Raw genomic sequence first — 18,312 nt, 5'->3', positions numbered from 1 at the left:
TCATAGTGCACTTAGATGTTTTCAATTTTACTTGGGGAAATTGTGATACTACCTGTCTCTGTTCCTGGCCTCTCATCTATATTTTATAACAGAAGACCTGAACCCAAATCTGGTATTTAGGGTTATGCTAATTACAAAACACATACATGATTATTTGCTAATAAGATGAATAAATAAAAGAATAACCTCAAAACGGTTCAATCCCCATGGTCCTAAAACTACCCTTAAAAGATCATCAAAACTGTCTTCATTGCCAAATACAGTAGTGTTTTTGTCCTCATTGTATTTGATTTTTTTGCTGCACTTAACACTTGACACTCCTTTTCTCTTGAAAGCATACCGTTTCAAGGCTTCAGTGACATATATTTTCAAGATTATTTTGCCACCTCTCCAACATTATTACTAATGTTGCTGGTACACAGGGTTCCAGCTGCACTACTCCTGTTATCTTTTTACTCTTCCTGTTGTTCAGCCTGGCTGACAATATTCACCCTCACGGTTCTAATAACCACCTGTATGTTACTGACTACTAAATCTCTAACTCTAGTCCTGAAACTCCCTCTTAGCTTGAGACCTCTATAATTAAGTACCAGAGACACCTGAAACTCAACATGTTCAAAAGAGACTCATCAACCACTTCCTCCCAATCTCCACCTTCTCTTGCATGTTAATGATGCCACCGTATATCCAGTGTTGCTCGGCTAAGAAGGAAGGAAAGGGGGAAGCAGAGACAGAAATCACAACATTTAGAACCAGAAAGGGAAGGGGAGTCTTGAAGTGGTCCAGCTCAACAGTAGGTTAAGGGAGCACACGGAAGGGCATGCACACAGGAGAGACCGTTCGGAAATTAGCTTTACTTCAAAAGACTTTTTAAAAATCATATTCAGCCCAACTTGTTCCTGTAGTCTAAAAGCTATTAGAAAACCAAGAATTAAAGAATCATGAGCTTACCTATGCAATCACCATTTGCATCCTGCTTGTAACCCATGTTGCATTCACAACGGTAGCTAGAAACAGTAGGTATGCAGCGTCCATTTAAACAGAGATTAGCATGGTGCTTACATATATCTATTGTCTGGTTCAGGATAGCTATGGAAAATTAGAGCACAAATGATATTTCATCATTCCAACATGGATTACTTTTCTTAAAGTCGATTTTTAAGAGGATATTTAATAGTATATTATTTAGGCGTACATATCAAAAGCCCACATTATTCTATATTTTATTAAAACTTTAATGTTGAGAATCTAAAAACTATTCTTGAGACACATGGTTGTAACTTGCATTTGTTAAGTTATACATCTGGAAACTTTGCCCATAATGGTGTCTTTTTAAAATTTCAGGAATGTTCTACCGTACATTTGAATGCTTTCCATTTCTTTTTTTTTTTTTTTGTAGCTGAATATTCAGATATAGTAAATAGGCAATATGCCAAAAAGAATAAACATAACACTGTAGGACATCATTAAATATTATTAGCAAGAGCAGTTATTTTAAAAAGAATGAACTTAAATGTCAAGCACACCAATGCCAATTCTGGCAGTTCTCAATTTCTTAAGTTATTCAACAAAAGAGGGCGAAGAAAAGAAAGATATTTCATTGTAATATTTGTATAGGCACAGAGCAAGACTTATTCAGTTTATCTCAGTTGAGAAATGGTTCTGGAAAACAATTCAAAGGGTGTATGATCAGGGCAGCTGCAAGCAGCCAAATGAAATACAATGGAACCAAAACACGTGATCTTTAATGGCGTCATCTGGACTTGGAATATTACCACGCTCTCATCTCTATTTTCAAAGAGAACCTGGGTCACTCATTCTTTTCTCCAATTTAGAAAGTTTATGGAGCATAAAAATAATGCTTTCCTAAGATTCTGTTTTACTATATTATGTTTTAGACCTTGAAATAAGTTTCTGCACACACACGCAGACACACACACAAACATACTTTGGAAAAAAAGTTAGATATTATAAAATTATTTAAGGCGGAAAACCAAAGAGTCTACGCACAAAGTGAACACTCACTTAGTCCAGTGATGATGGGCCCCTGTCCCCCGGCCCCTACACCGGCTCCCCCAACGCCAGGAGAAAAGCCATTGCCTCCAGGAATGGGAATGAAGCCTGTCCCTCCTGGGCCATAGCCATTGCCATTGCCACTTGGAGCAAAGCCACTCCCCCCAGTGCCTCCAGGTCTGGAACCAGCACTCCCTGGAATCCCTCCTATTGGAAGTCCATCCATGCAAAGTCTGCGATATTCCTCTAAAAGAGAAGAAAGTTCAGTTAAACACGAATGGATTACTGCGTAATAAAGGCAATTTGTGTACTGTAATAATCATTTTAGGTTATCCTCACTTGATGATATGAATAAGTAAGTTATTATCTTAATAAACATTTTCAACACTAGCAGTGGCAGAAACAGATACAGATGTTTCAGAAAAAATTAAAATATGTATACCATATTTTAACTGAGTTGCATAACCAAAGAATTATCTATATATACATTTTGATTTGATGTCCCTAAGTGCAACTCATAAAATTCCAGATATAACTGTAAATGCAAGAAATTTACTTGAATGGAAGAAAGTTAAACCTTTAAGTAATTCATTCTGTATATTCTGGTTTTACTTAAATCTCCATCAGTATTGTACCTACACATTTTTCCTATCTCTTCTCTTCTCTTTAAGGGATTAATATGGGTTCAGAATAATTTTTTTCTAATGTGGATTTTTAACAGAAGACAGTATTTAGTAAACTTTTAAACCTGCTCATTATTTGTCCAAGTATCAAAGCTGAGGGAAAAGAAGCAAGAATATAGTGATTGCCTTATTTCCTTAACTGTTCTCAGAACTAGGGCACTATATAAGAAGAAGTGAAAACTATTTAGCTCAAGCAATTGTTTGAGTATTGATATTACTATTATATACTACTAGTGGAACGATGAGTTTCCAAAATTATATACTATGCATTAACTCTGCTTTTTAAAAATTTTTACTATTCGATTTTGGAATTTCATGGCTTAGAGATTTAGGAAGAATGTGCCTTAATTTTTTTCTCCATAATAGTACATATAGATACATATCTTAATAAGCGTATTTCAAAAAGTGTTATTATTTTCCATAGTATTTATAATATAACATGAAGATATATAATAACATATTATCAACATACCTTTATGTGATAAACACTAATTGTACTTTACTATGCATATTATATTAACAAGAGGAACTACTTCTCATTCATCTTAATTTCCCAGTATAGCTTCAGTTATACAGCAGTTAATATAGCAAAGTGAATGAGAGGTATCCTCCTACCCTTGTATTCTTAATTTTCAAGGTCATTAGAAAAGAGAGGACATATCTTTAACGATTGGGACACTATAAGCTAAGGAGATTCCTGAAATAAAGTATAGATGAAGGCCAAAATTTGTTATTCAAGCTTCAAATAGAAGATTAGGAGGTTTTAAAACTGAACTGAAATACTGACATTCCAGACAATTATTAAAAATTCTTGCTTAAAGTCAAGTAATGATCAGTTTTTAGGATTTTTTCTAATATTAACAAAATGGATATAATAAAAACTGATCCCAATAACCAATGCCACCCTAACCCTCACAAAAAACACCCAAGTCATATTGAAGACACTAATAGGAATGCAAACATGACTTGTCTTTAAGGGAAACACTAAAGTACATCACTGTTACTAGTTTTCCTAACACTGTCTGTCCTGAGGAACTAGCAGCCGGCAGCTCACCAGAGCCTCTGATGGGACAGGCTTCAGGAATGGTTCCAACACCCCAGCAGCGGCCGGGCTCACAGCAGCATTGCATTTTTGTCATTCTGCCCGGAAGCTCTTGTGCACAGCGACCATTCACCAGGCCGGAGAAACATGTGCCTGTTCTCTGATCTGAACATATGAAAATTAAATAGAAGACATGACAGAATTATCTTGAGTTCACATCAATCATTTCACATGTTAGGAGATGCTAAGCGAAGGGAATTATTTTACTTCATTTCTATTATATCTACTCATTCGTTGAATTTCTATCACATCTATTCATTCCTTTACTTATTTACCAAGCAAATATTCACCGAGCACCTATGCCATGCCATATCCCAGGCACACAAAAATGAAAGACGTGAAGCAGATATGAGCCAACACTGCAATGAGAAGTCACACCCAGACAGACCCAGAGCTTGAAGGAAAGCGACAACCCAGTCTCAGCCTAGACTGGTCAGCTAGTCACCCAGCCAACCTGCAGACATGTACTGTTGTTCGCTACTGAGACTTTTGTGGTTATTTGTTACCCAGTAACATCCACCTGATGCAGGTGCTATTTTAGAAAGGTTGAGCAGAACAGCTCCTTTGAGACAGTGACATCCGAGAAGAGACTTTAATAAGATGAGAGCGTGAGCCACACAGTTACCTGAGAGAAGGGCAGTTCAAAGAGAAAGAAGGAGATGTGCTTGACATATGTGAAAAACGAGGAACCCATGTGACTGGAGAAGAGCAGGCAGAAGGGGGGTGGAAGTCCCTGAGCCCAGAGGCGTACAGAAGGCAAGAGCATATACAGCACCACAGACCATGAGGGAAGGGCTTTCGGATTTTATTCAGAGAGTCAAAAAAATGTAAGTCTAGTTTCACTATATATTATTGAACTTTTATCAAGATGCTTCCAAGAAGTTTTGTCTGTGACAAGAAGAAAGATGTACCACAACAAACAGGAGCTGCGTGTCACTGATGAAGATGAAACCATTAATTACAAATAATGCTATTAATAGGGAAGGCCTAAATTTTTTACACTAGATATTGAGTTTAAAATAAATATATTATTTCCTCGAATGGGCCAAAGTATACCTCATGTTGCTTCTACGCTACTGTTAAATTAAAGAATTGGTTTGAAGGTACTCCATGTAAGAATCAGAATGCCTTCCATTTCCCAAAAGAAACCCAGTATGCCCAAGAGCAAAGTACTAAATGTGATGTATGTGTGCATACTTAAAGGCACTGCAGACATTTCATAAACGTTACAAGCTGGGCTTGGATAGGCTGTCACTGGGAATAATTTCACAGGGAGGTTTCTACTCCCAAGAATGATCCAGGAAAATAGTTTTTAGGATATTCATTCCAGGAACCCAAAGTATCATATTCCTAGATTTACTTGATTGCTACACTCCTCAAGAATAGGATGTAAATTAAGATAAGAAAGTCCTAAGCTCTTTACAGTAATCACTGTTACAAAACACATTAAGGGCTACATGGTAGATTGAATGTATTGATCTCTTCAAGGCTCTGTAAGGAGGCGGCTGTACCATAAGATTTGGAAAAAAAAAAAAAAGAAGAGTCATGGCTTTGAGTCAGGATACCTAGGTTTAAATCAAAATATTATTACTGCTGATTCTGTAACATATCTTTTCTTCTTTATGGAACAGGGTTGATGGGAGAATTAAATAAAACAATATATGTTCTGTTTCCAGCAGAATGGTGTATTAGCTACCCTGAGTGTCTCTCCCAATTGAAACACCCTGGATAAAATACGAGAAATTATTTAAAAAAATACATCATCTTGCTGACATCAAAGAAGGAAAAAAACAGAGTCTCAAAATGAAGTGAAAACAGGAATCTTAGGAGGTAAGTGCACACCTAGCTTTCCCTTTAGGGCTTCTGCAAAACTCTGGAGATTTTGATTTTCAACTCTGATAATTTCACAAGGGGCTAGAGCCTAAGATATAAAAGCCCAGATTCACCTCGTTAATGCAAAATGTAATAGGAAACTCCCTCATAAAATAGGAGTCCCAAACAGCTATATCCTTGTTATGTGGCTAATGTAGAGGAAGGCAGCTAAGAGACTTGCCTGTTTATACCTCAGTGCTGGGTGGAGGAAAAAAAAGATTCTTCCTAAAAATCTGAAACCAAAAGCTCTTTCTCACACAGACAGCTTTGATGTCAAAACATTAAGTCTGTGTTCTGAAAAACTTCAAAGGAAGAATATAACATAAAGAGGTCTCCAGGTAGGGATATTCCAAGTAACTCGCAAAAACCAATACAATTGAGGACTTAATACTGACATAGGTCTTAAAGAATTCCCATAGATAAAGTTCTAGGAAAAAAGGAGTAGCTAACAGTAAATAAGTAAGTAAATAAATAACGCACAGAGAAACAAGGCTCAATGAACAAAAACTAGCTGAATAAACAGCAGGTTTCAGATACTGGAATGGTCAAACCAATTCTGAAAATCATTATTTTTAATTAATGATGATTCATTAAATATTAATTAATAATGAAATAATCTTTAATCTGTTTAAGGCAATTAAAAATGTAAAAATGAGAACAGTAAAAACAAGCCCATAAACAATGAAAGAAAAGATGTAAAAGACTTCAATGAAACTTCTATAAATGAAATGATCATAACTGAAATAAAATGCTTAGTGACTATATTAAGCAGTGTATTGCACATAGATGAAAAGAGAATTACTGAGCAGGAAGATATAGCTGAATATATTATTTTAGTGTTGTTCAGAGAGTCAAAGAGATGGAAAATGTTGGGAAGAGGTTAAGAAGTATGCAGGTGAGGGTGAAAAGGTAATTTGCATCTAATAAGAGTACTAGAAAGTGTCATAAGCAGACAGTTGTGGGGAGGCAATAGTCAACAGATACTAGTTCACAACTTTCTAATGATGTTGCAAGACAACCTCTGATCTAGGAAGTCCAATAAATCCAAAGCAGGAAAAATAAAAAGAAATCCACAGCTATCCATATCACTGTGAAACTGAAGAACAACAAAGAAAAGGTGAAGATCTTAAAAACAGCTAGAAAGAAAAGACAGATGACCGGCTAAGGAATGATATTTAAATCAATCACCAACTTCTTAATAGCACCAGTGGATGCTAGAACACAATGGAATCATATCTTCTGTATGCTGTGAGAAAATAACTGTCAACCTAAAATTCTGTACCCCAAGAGACCAAAGGGAAATTAAGTTCATTTTCAGGAAAACACAGAGACAATTTTCTACCAAAAGGTTCTTGCTAAAGGAAATTTTAGAAGAGGTGTTTTAGGTAAAAAGGAAAATAATTCCAATGGAAGGTTTGAAATGTATGAAGGAATAAAGAGGGAAAATATGGTAGATACATGGACAAGTACTGAAATATCAAACAATAATAATAATGATTAATTTGTTGCAAACAGGGAGTGACAATTGACTAGAATTTTTTAAATTGGAAGGGGGAGATCAAAGTGTAACCATTCTAATATTCTTTTATTATTTAGATGTGGGTAAAAATACAGATTAATTCTAGGCTTTAAGTTACATATGCATCTTCAAACAGCTAGGATAACCACTAAAACCAGAGAAATAAACTACTTATTTCTAAACAACAGAGGAAAAAGAATGGGGTGTGGAAGAATGGAAGGCAGGAAGCCTGAATAAATTCAAAAGAGAGCAAGAAAGAGAAAGTAACAAAAAAGCAAGATAAATGGGAAGAAAAAAGAAGATAATGGAAATAAAAACAAATATATCAGTGACTGTAATAAACACAAATGAATTTAAATCTCAATTTAAAAGACAAAGATTTTAAGACTATGCCCCCCAAAATTTAGATTTAGGCTGTTTAAAGAAGCACATTTAAGACAAAAGGAAGCAGAAAGATTGAGAGGAAACATATCCAAACGGCATATATTTAAACCTTCCTCTCCAACTCACAAAATGTGATGCCAAATTATATGAAATAAAATGGACCAAGAGAAAATATTTAGAAACAGACCAAGAAGAAAAGAAAAAAAACTTTAGAGAATCAATATACATCAAAAAATGGTTCAATTCACCAGGAAAATATAATACTTTTAAACATTCATCACCTTACAACATAGCATCAAAATACATAAAACAAAAGCTTAAAGGGCCACATGGAGAAACTGAGAAATCTACTACCAAGGTGAAACATTTATACAACTCTTTCAGTAACTGATAGACACAGTAGATAAAATCTAGCAGCTCTAGAGAAAATTTGAACAGTACAGTTAACAAGTTTGATCTCATATCTATCCATATCTATCCAACAACTGGAGAAAACACAAAACTTTTTCAAGCCAACATGGAAGACTTGCAAACCAGGAAAACTCCTTACACTTCTAAACAACTCATGTGTCAAATACAATACCATACTGAAAATAAGGTAATATGTAAAAAAAAATGAGTAGGGGCTCATCAGGAATCTGTACCAGTCTCAGATTTTGGGAGTCTGCAATGTTATTGTGAGGACTCCACAGATTTATACTTACACTGAACACTGCAATGCAAGTGAAAATGCCTCATAATATATAGGCACTACTATGGTTCCCACTGATGGAGATTCCATTGTGACTAATAAAATACAAATTCATTTAAAATTATTACTAAACATCCAGTAGTTTTTTTTTTTCATTATGTATTTTCTCAAAGATTTTGGGTTATCATGATGTGTGGATCTGAAAACATTTTTGATATTAAAGAGGGGGTCTTCAAATTCAATAAACATAATTAACTTCTGTCCTACACAGTTTGGAAACCTCTACTCAGTCTTATAAGATGTGTTGGAGGAAACCATGTCATTGTTGACAGGGTGGAGGGGCAGAAAGAGAAGATTGGAAAGTAAGTCATAACTTTTCTCCATAAATTCTATAATTAGTCTCTTCTAATAACATTGGGGAGGTAAACAATCTACTTCCAATCCTTTGCATCAAAAACATATCAGGATGAGATACAGACACATGTAGTGTGATGTCTCACAATTAAGGTCTCTCCAAAAATACATTTCAAAAGGAAGACAGTGGCTGAGAGTTAGGTTCTTTCCTTTGCATATCTGAATTGCATGGTGCTTAGAAAGTACTGTGTTGGAAATGTGCCATATGGAAGAATAAAAAGGGGCACCCTACAGAACTAACTAAGAGTCGTCTAGGCACATCATCCCTTGAAATAGGGAATTATTAGGGGCAAAGGCAGAAGAAGCATATTTATTACACCATTAGGACAAATCCTTCTAATGCTTGGTATATAGTTGGTAACTGTAGAATTGACATGTCATAAGTAACAAAAACATGTCTAGTCCTCTAATAATCTCCTATCACCCTCGCTACACTCCCAGAAGAAGATTTACATCAAGTCTTATTTAAAGCCACACTGAGGAAGAGGAAGCAATCCGTCTCCTCTGATTAAAATATAAATCTATCTTGAAACAAAATAATGGTACTCTTATCAGAGTTTGTTTCATGGCTTAACATTTAGTCTAAACTTGATTTAAGTGAACTAACAGTTAATTATACAATGTGATGAAAACTTGGTAAAAGATGGGGGTGGGGCTTACCTTGATAAAAATACGTCTCCTGTTGAATGAGTTTTGCTCATTAAAAATGAAGGGGTCAGCCAGAAAACCCTGATGAGGTTAGCTCAGGTCAGAAGACTAGCGACAGTAGGTGTTCAGTAAATAGAAACCATTGTCTCAGACATCAGCCCCTGATATTGGAGGCCTGCACTTGCCTCGCTGAGAGTCTGGCGCCAACCTGAGTTCCACTTGATTAATTCTGCAGATTCTTGCTATTCCTAAAATACTTTCATGTTGCTTTTGTGTTTCTATCATACAAGACTAACTAGAACTAGGAAAAATGAAAGAAAGAGAACGACTGTGGCTCCTAGGTTTACTTCTTCCTTTAAAATAGTGAAGTTTGTCTTCCTCATTGTCTAACCTTCTCTTTCTAGGACATTCTTTTTTAATTAAAACTACTACCCCTGTTCCACCAGTCGCCTTTTATATGATTTTGTGGTTAAAACTCAAACACTATACAGTATACTGTTTCATCCCTGTCTCCCCTTCCTCCATTAGTTAAACATTTTTAGGAGTTTTGGTTTATCCTTCAAGCATTTGTTGCAAATGCACGCACACACATGTAATCAACACCCATCATCACACAGAGTGCTGCCCAAGGACAGCATATCCTGACCATCTCTCTGTATCACTGTCTGAAGATCTTCCTCATTTCGCTTAAACAGTCTTCCCTCATTGTCTTTTGTCTCTGTGCTACTCAAAATTCTTGATGGGCTCCACCGTCCTCAGGACTTTCAGGACTTTCTTTTGGACTTACAGCATTTATTGGCTAAGAAATTATTTAGCAATTAACTACCCACTGCCTCAAACTTTCTCTTACGTTACTACTTTTCACATTATGTTTTCAGGTTTTGTTTTCTCAAGAATACTCCACAGCAATACTGTGCACTGAAACTTTTGTAAAGCTCAAGGAAACGCACTAGGATATTGTGGCAACATCATATTACCTTAAGGACTTCTAAATGCTTGCTTTCATTTTCTGAACTTCACTTGCTGCTGACTGGCACTTTCCACTCCCCCAAATAGGGTCCCTGCTAGTTCTGTGTGCACAACAGCAGCTGGCACATTAACCTGCATACAGAATTTGCTCACGGCTGCTTGTCAATCATTACTGACTCGCTGACTGGCGGTCACTCTTCTTGCCTATACTGCAACGTGGAAATTAGGTATTAATAATGCCATGAATATTATAATGACACTGAATTACTAAATGATATAAGGGTCATTAAGTTGTGCTATTAAAAATGTTTCTAAGAAAAAAAATATTAGGTATGGGTTGACTCTTTTTCGAAATGACATATGTTAGTACTCTTTGTTAAAAAGGAGAGCTGTTTCCAGTATATTTTTAAAAACTGGATGGAAAACAGGAGATAAAATCAAATTAAGAATTTGATTTTTATATTTAGCATAAAATGAAGTGGGAAAACTATCCTCATTTATAATTAAAATGCCCCGCTAAACTCTCCTGCCTTACATATAAAGCTATTTCCTACACATAAAAGAAAAAGGCAGTTTAGTTTATGGATGCTTTATAATGTTGTATAGATTCAAGATGTTTTGATTAACTAGAATAAGGAATTAGGGCAGCATTCAGCATGTGCCACTCTTAAAATAAAGGTGCAGATAACATGCAGTTTCTTACTTAAGAAAAAGCTTTGAGTTCATCCAACTTGTTATTGTTAGCATACATGTGGTTACAAAATAAACAGCATGGAAATATTTATGACATATATAATTCAATCATAAATAAATTCCATCTAAGAAAATACAGACTCAGATTTTAAAAAATCAAAACCAAAGATCTCTTACATATTAAAATGCTAGATTTATTTTTTTCATATGTGGAAAACACATACTTATTCCAAATGAAACATAGTTATTCAAAACATTTTTAAGCTGCTTATTACTTAATTTTAACATTGGTTTTGCAATTTTGGAACGTCATTCTCCCCTCCTTAGGGGCTTTCCTCTATTCCTGGGTCAGGATATTGATACTGAAATGAATGGGGACTCATGGTTAGCAAAGAACTCATTGTGCCTCAGGTCTCTGGAGCTCAAGCAGGCTTTCTCACCTTCTGAGCACTGGGAACTGTAACTCAGTGCCATCACATCATGTCCAGCAGGATGCCAAACGATGCAAAGCACTTATTAACCAACATTAAATTCTTACATTCAATGCCATCTCATTCATTCATTTGCTGGTTTGCCTATTCATTCAGAAAAGGTTTACTGAGCCCAGACTTCTAAGGAAGGGACTACATAAGGCACAGGGGATAGAAAGCTGCATAAGGCAGGACCTAATGGCGCTCAGAGTCTGGCCAATGAGTAAAGCACAAATACCTGTGACACTGTGATAAACCTAGAAATGAAGGAAATAAAAAATATTATGGGAAGGGCGGATTGATTTTGCCCGAGAAGAAAATGTGGGTTAAGCAGGGATGGCTATAAAGAAATGTGATATCTAAGTGGGGACTTAAAGGATGAGCTGGGTTTTAACAAACATAGAAGGGGGAAATCAAGATGCTTCAGGCAGAGGAAGTGCTGTGGGCAGTGTGCTCATGTACTGCAATAAGAGAAATGTGCGTGTGAGGTATAAGTGGTTAGAGATGAGTCCTGAATACAGGCTGGGTCAGGTTCTAAAGGGCTTTGAAAGTCCAGTAAAGGCTGAGAACTTTATATAAAGAAGCAGGAGATAGAGTTTACCATGATTTAATGGTAAACCAAATATCTGACATTGAAGAAAACAACCTCAGAAAATCACTGGGGATCTTGATCATGATTATCTGAATATGATGAAGAATATGCTTCCTTTTCAATGCAAAAAAATGACCATGTGTTGACTAAAGAAAGACTTAGAAACTTAAGAAATGAGAGAGAAAGAAACAACTTAGAAATCTGATAGAAAACACTAACATTTGTTAAGGCAAATTCTGCCTTCTTACTAGTTGATCTAGTTGTACAATTCATTCCCAAAGGCCTTCAATTACTCCACATTGTCTACCAAATAAAATACATACATCTTATTTGGCATTTTCAGACTTCATGGTGATAACCTCACTTATGTCTCCAGCCACATTTCGTCTAGCCATTTCTAGAATATAAGTTTCCTGAAGTCAGGGTCTATGGCATCCAGCCAGTGATGTTCAACGATGACTCCCAAACTGACATTTTTCCAACAGAGTTGAGTTCATGCCTATTTCAAGCTGATGACGGCATATATGTGTGTATGTGTATGCACATTCTTTTCCTGTACAGTTTAAGAAAATTAAGCCAAGTATAGGTAGTTCTACTAATTTTCAATTCTGTTAAACTATGTTAAATGAATCAGACCTACTACGCAGTGAGCCAACTGGTAACACTGACCATAAAAACAGTTAATTTGCTCAGTTTTATAGACTTAACGTGTCTATAATGTTTTACCTAGTGTAAGATAGAACTCTGATTCATTCGTGAAGAACAAATAATCATCTTTCAAATCTCATAATTCTCCAACGGGAAAGGGAGGCTCCAAATGGACATTGTACTTTTCAAAGCAGACTGTCAGTGCGGTGGTAGAGAAACCACTCATGCTGGAGACCTTGATATCTAGGCACAGGGTCTCTGTCACCTTAAAGCAGATAAGGAGACAGTACAGAACCATAGTAACACAGGTGCAGAGAGACCTGGATTCAAATCGTGGCTCCATTTGTCAGCCCTGAAACATCATGTAAGTCACTTTACCTCTCTAAACCTCAATTCCTTCATATAAATCAGAATAATTATGCCTATCACACAGGGCTATTTTAAGGAGTACATCCTCATTCTCCTATACCTCCTCCTTCCCCTAATGATAATAATAGAAGTAATAAGAAATACTTTATTGAACATTTACTAGAAGAAACTGAAGTACAGACAGGTACTTCAAGGCCCCACCACTATGTGATAATGAGGTGATACAGATGTCCAGTGCCTTACACGTGGTATGTATTTCATGAATGGCAGCTGTCGATTTTACTACCACTACCACAAGCTTCTTCTTTGACTGCTATTGCTACTTTTCTATTACTATTTATGATGACACCATAGTATTCTGAAGGCAGGATCTCCATTTCTCATGTTTGCTGTTGCACGGCCATAGCATAATGTTTGGCATATCAACACATTTTATCCAGTGAATTCAAGCCTTTTTACTGGTGGCCTAGGACTTCTAGCTTACATCCTGAACCCTCTGTTATTTCCTCTCATCAACCCAGTTCACTTGGACATCCTTTGGATTTACAAAGTCCCTGGAAGTTAGTTGCTCACACACCCTCCCAGTGGGGATGGGAGACGGTCATTGCCCAGTCCTCCAGCGAACCAAGCAACTCCCATCTTTGGGTGCTGGTTTAATTTCCCTAATTCCTGTACTATATGAACCTTTAGTGCTCTTAAAGTCTAAGGCTTGCTCAAAAATAGATGACCTACACATGACTGTTTTATCTTTCTAAACAAAAGAGAACATGAAAATATATATGCCTTTAATTAAAATATGCTTAAAACAAAATTAAAGGTATCGATTTCTTTTTTGTAATAACTATTTTCACTAGAATAAACACATGCTAAGTAAATAAGACTCTGACTACATTCATGATTCACAGCAATGAAAGAACCCTTAATGACTACATTTTGTCTCCCAAAGTAGATTTTTAAAAATCTTTCTCATGCCTTTGTGTCTGTAACACTTGGCAAGAGCAATGTCTTGAGGAAATCTTTCTTCATTTCAAAAATAGCTTTGACAACATAAAGCAAACCCAGATGGTTTCTGAAACTGAAGTTTTTGCAAAGAGCACCTGGTCGATCAATCCCTCAATAGTGGTACCGTTTATTTTAAACAACTCTTTCAGCCATTTTCCCTGTCGTTTTATAATCGTTGCCATCTCCGTACCTGTTTGGGCTGTTCTGTCATTAGAAAGAAGCAGTGTATTGTGCCTTCAAAACTACGAGGCTTACCGATGCACCGAGAGCCATCTGTTGAGGTTACATATCCACGTGGACAAACGCAAAAATAGCTTCCCACGGTGTTGGAACATTCGCCAGTCTCACATATCCCAGGAATGATGCTGCACTCATCAACGTCTAATCAGGGGAAGAAGGAGAAGATGACTGAGAAAGGCCTTCATTAAAGAGCTTTTAAAAGGGATTTTTTAAAAAGAGTATGAGAGCACTCATGGTTGATTAGGTCAGATCATATAACCCTGAAGATACTCTTGTTTCAGGCCCTAAAGAATTTCTCACACATATCTATGGGAACTGAGATGAAAGTAAACTCCCATGGCAGTAAAACAAGGCCAACTAAAGCAAAACTCTATATCCTTTTTTTTCCCCCAAATGCAATTTAAATTGGAAATAAGTAAAGATGTAAATGTTTTAGTTTCCATTCTACATCAATTAGGGAATTATCCTACTAGAGACTTTGAAAAAAACACACGCATGGATTATATTTTAAAATATGAAATAACTACATTTAAAAATTTATAGCTAATTTTCACATTAATTATTTGAACCAATGGAGGGTGGCAAGCACTTTTTTTTTTCTATTTGGCTTCAGGATATGTTTTTGTACTTACATGTGAATATCGGTATATTTGACATTCTGGGAATTAAGTTCAAACCTAAAATAATACAGTAAAATGGCAAAGGGCAAACTTGGGTGGCTTTGGGAAGTGTCCAGTTTTCCTATTGTGCCTCCCTGCACATATCCATTCAGTTTACTCAATGTTAGGACTAGTCTACTCCCTTTCACATTAATGAAAGGTCTGCTTTCTTTTAAACTGTCCCCAAACCAGAAAACCTGGCCATTTATATAAGCTTTAATGTACTTTTCTTTTAGTTCAATAAGCAGAGAGAGGTGGAAAGTCAACAAAGCTACAATTAGGTACACTGGAAGCTACTTGTTAATACATTTAAAAGGAAATGAGCCATTGCGAGGAGAATCCAGCCACAGATGCCTGGGAGTTAGCTGTCCTTTTTAAGGAACAGAACTAGCAAAGATCAGTGAATACAGGGAACGATTATAAAAGCCATAAGCATAGATGATTACTGAAAAGTAAACCTGAGCTTTTAGTTTTGTTTTAGTTTTTTTAGATGCATATCTATATACACACACACATATATGTTTAAGTGTATCAATAAAAAGCAAAGGAGGGGACTTCCCTGGTGGTGCAGTGGTTAAGAATCCGCCTGCCAATGCAGGGGACATGGGTTCGAGCCCTGGTCTGGGAAGATCCCACATGCCGCGGAGCAGCTAAGCCCGTGTGCCACAACTACTGAGCCTGTGCTCTAGAGCCTGCGAGCCACAACTACTGAGCCCACGTGCCACAACTACTGAAGCCCGCACGCCCAGAGCCCGTGCTCTGCAACAAGAGAAGCCACTGCAATGAGAAGCCCGTGCACAGCAACGAAGAGTAGCCCCCAATTGCCCCAACTAGAGAAAGCCTGCGTGCAGCAATGAAGACCCAATAGAGCCAAAAATAAAAATAAATTAAATAAATTTTAAAAAGCAAAGGAAAAATTATATTCTAATTGTAAATACAAGGAAATAAATTTTAAACCCCACAATTAAAGAATGGTTGACAATGCCTTTCTTAAATTCCTCTATTGCTCTATTCATTCTTTTTTCCCGCCGTTTACTGCCAAGTCATTCTTGCCTACAAGCTGTATCATGAAATAACTATATGCTTGCGTCTTCTTGGAATGTTCTTAATAAAAAAGTTACCAGATTCAGACTTTTCTGAAATAATATCTTCATTAGAGGCTTAACAGTTAGCCACTGAAGGCACAGTGGTACAAATCATAATCTACCAATTCCCCTAGAGAGCTCAGAATTCTAACATGAATTGGTTACATGAGAAGCAAACATATAATGTGGTGAAAGAGTTACCATCAGATTTAATCCAACAAAATGAAACCATATGTGCAAAATTAGGGTCTGCTGCATCCTGTGTTGCTATCTTAGTGCAGGGCATCTTAATAAAACCGAATGTGGATTCAGAAGAGAAAGGAAACTAGAACAGCTATACTCTAATTACCAAATAAACTGATAATCACTTCTAGATAAGGAAGACCAAAAGAAAAAGAGAATAGCACACAGTAAAGCAGCAAGCACTACAAAAGTGAAGGACCAAAACTTTCCTTCTGATCCTCTTACATCTAAAGTTATGCCAACAATCAAGGCACTTATGGAGCCCAGGATTGATCCAAATTCTTAAAACTTAGGAATCTTCATTTAGTCCTTCATTTAAGCATTTACTCTTATTTTCAGCCATTTCCTTTCATAATAAAGAACTTCTTTGTGCTCTACTTCCAAATAGCCTCCTGACAACAAAAAGAGTAGAAATTGAAAGATGTTTGACATTTTTCTTTTTTAAGTGGAGAAAAATAACCCTGGAACATAGAAGAACACATGGAATGATATTAAATTTGTGGGTTTTGTGTTAAGTATTTTATTTTACAAAAACTCCATGTTTCACAATTCTCCTTAGAATTAAGTAAGAACCTTGAAAGGTTAGCTTCAAAATAATTATATGTAAAAGGCTCTCAGTAAAGTATTTAAGAATTCTATATGAAAAATAGGAATATTTTTCATTTATTTTTGGGCTAGGCTCCCCCTCAAATTTTAATAATTAAAAAATTTGGTGTTTTGTTTTTTTACCGATCAAAAAACCCTGCCTTTTGATGTGCCCCATATTTATTCATCAATTTAAATTTAGCATTGACATTTATGTTAAGAAGGATGCATGCATTTAGCTCTTTTGTAATAATCGTTTTTCAAGACCATATGTCACAATCAGATTTGGAAGCAGTATCTTCACAAATACAAAGCATACATTGCCTGTGTAGGTACAAACAAGTAAGCCTAATGGGGACAAGTCTATTCACAGTAAAAAGCAGTCTTAATTGGAATTCATTTCATTCATGTTCTGCATACCTAATATGCTTCTGTCCATCTCCCCTTGAACTTTTTAAAAAAAAAAGTTTACTTATTAGTTTGGAGGCTTTGGTCTGCAATAGAAAAACTGATCCAAACTGACATAAACCAGAAATTTAACAGCTTGCATATCTGGCAGTCCAGAAGTGGCAAGGATTTTAGGGTTGTTGTAAGGCAATGTCTCTTGCTCGGCTTCTCTGAGATCTGCTCACCTATCTCCCCTCTGTGTTTTGATGTCATCCTTAAGGCTGACTTCCCTGATGGAAGCAAAATGGTTAGAGCAGTCCTAGGCTAGATCTTTGACTGGGATATCTAGTGGAAGAGAGGGTGTCTCTTCCAGCGGTTCTCTTCTAAGAGGAGGAGAACTTTTTCCCAGGAACACCCAGCCAATCTTCCCTTTTCTCCTAATATCCTGAACTGAGTCACATGCTAACTCTTTTGAATGATTCCTCTAGCCAGGAAAATGTGCTCATTGACTTAGGCCTGGAGTCCTGAACTAGTTACTGCTGCAAGTGGAATACAGTTAGCTTTAGACTAATAAAAAACAACGAAAACAAAAATAAAAGCCAAAAACAGCATGGGTGAGTACATCTGAAAATACAGCATAGTTGAACAATGGAAAGTGTACCAGCATGGTTGGGAAACTGATGAAGATAAGCTTAGCTAGTCAGCCATATGCTGAATCCTGAATCCATATGAGCGCTTTCCCAAGAACTTTAGCTTTTTTTCTGAAATGATTTAAGGTGTCTATGAAGAGGTTTAAATTAAACAAGAACATTTCATAAGCAAATCAATATTTCAGAAAGACAATCCTTGTGTTTAATGTAGATAGACAATAAATAGTCCAGTGATAAATGATGAGATCCTGAAGTAAGCTTTATGAGGGAGAGAACTCATATTCAAGAGATTCTAGAGGGAGAATTCAACAGGACTTTGCCACTAGATAAATATCTCAGACGTCTGGCTTGATTGAGAAGGGAGCTAATGGCACTGCTATTAACAGGAAATGGG

At 36.4% G+C, this 18,312-nt stretch overlaps 1 protein-coding gene across 1 annotated transcript in view; it reads right to left on the bottom strand.

Moving 5' to 3' along the window:
- The window catches only part of FBN2 (fibrillin 2), a 222,722-nt gene that overhangs the window by 102,759 nt on the left and 101,651 nt on the right, over positions 1–18,312 (bottom strand). Inside the window, exons 8-11 of the mRNA XM_082457817.1 lie at positions 14,325–14,450; positions 3,751–3,903; positions 2,026–2,259; positions 952–1,089 (exon numbers count right to left, since the gene is read on the bottom strand). Coding sequence (XP_082313943.1) covers positions 952–1,089; positions 2,026–2,259; positions 3,751–3,903; positions 14,325–14,450 — 651 coding nt within the window. The remainder of the gene's footprint in view (positions 1–951; positions 1,090–2,025; positions 2,260–3,750; positions 3,904–14,324; positions 14,451–18,312) is intronic.

Source organism: Balaenoptera physalus, assembly GCF_965194825.1.
Source record: "Balaenoptera physalus genome assembly, chromosome: 3".
NCBI lineage: Eukaryota > Metazoa > Chordata > Mammalia > Artiodactyla > Balaenopteridae > Balaenoptera > Balaenoptera physalus.
The sequence above is the reverse complement of the archived record's forward strand: the minus strand, read 5'-3'. Positions and strand labels throughout refer to the sequence as shown.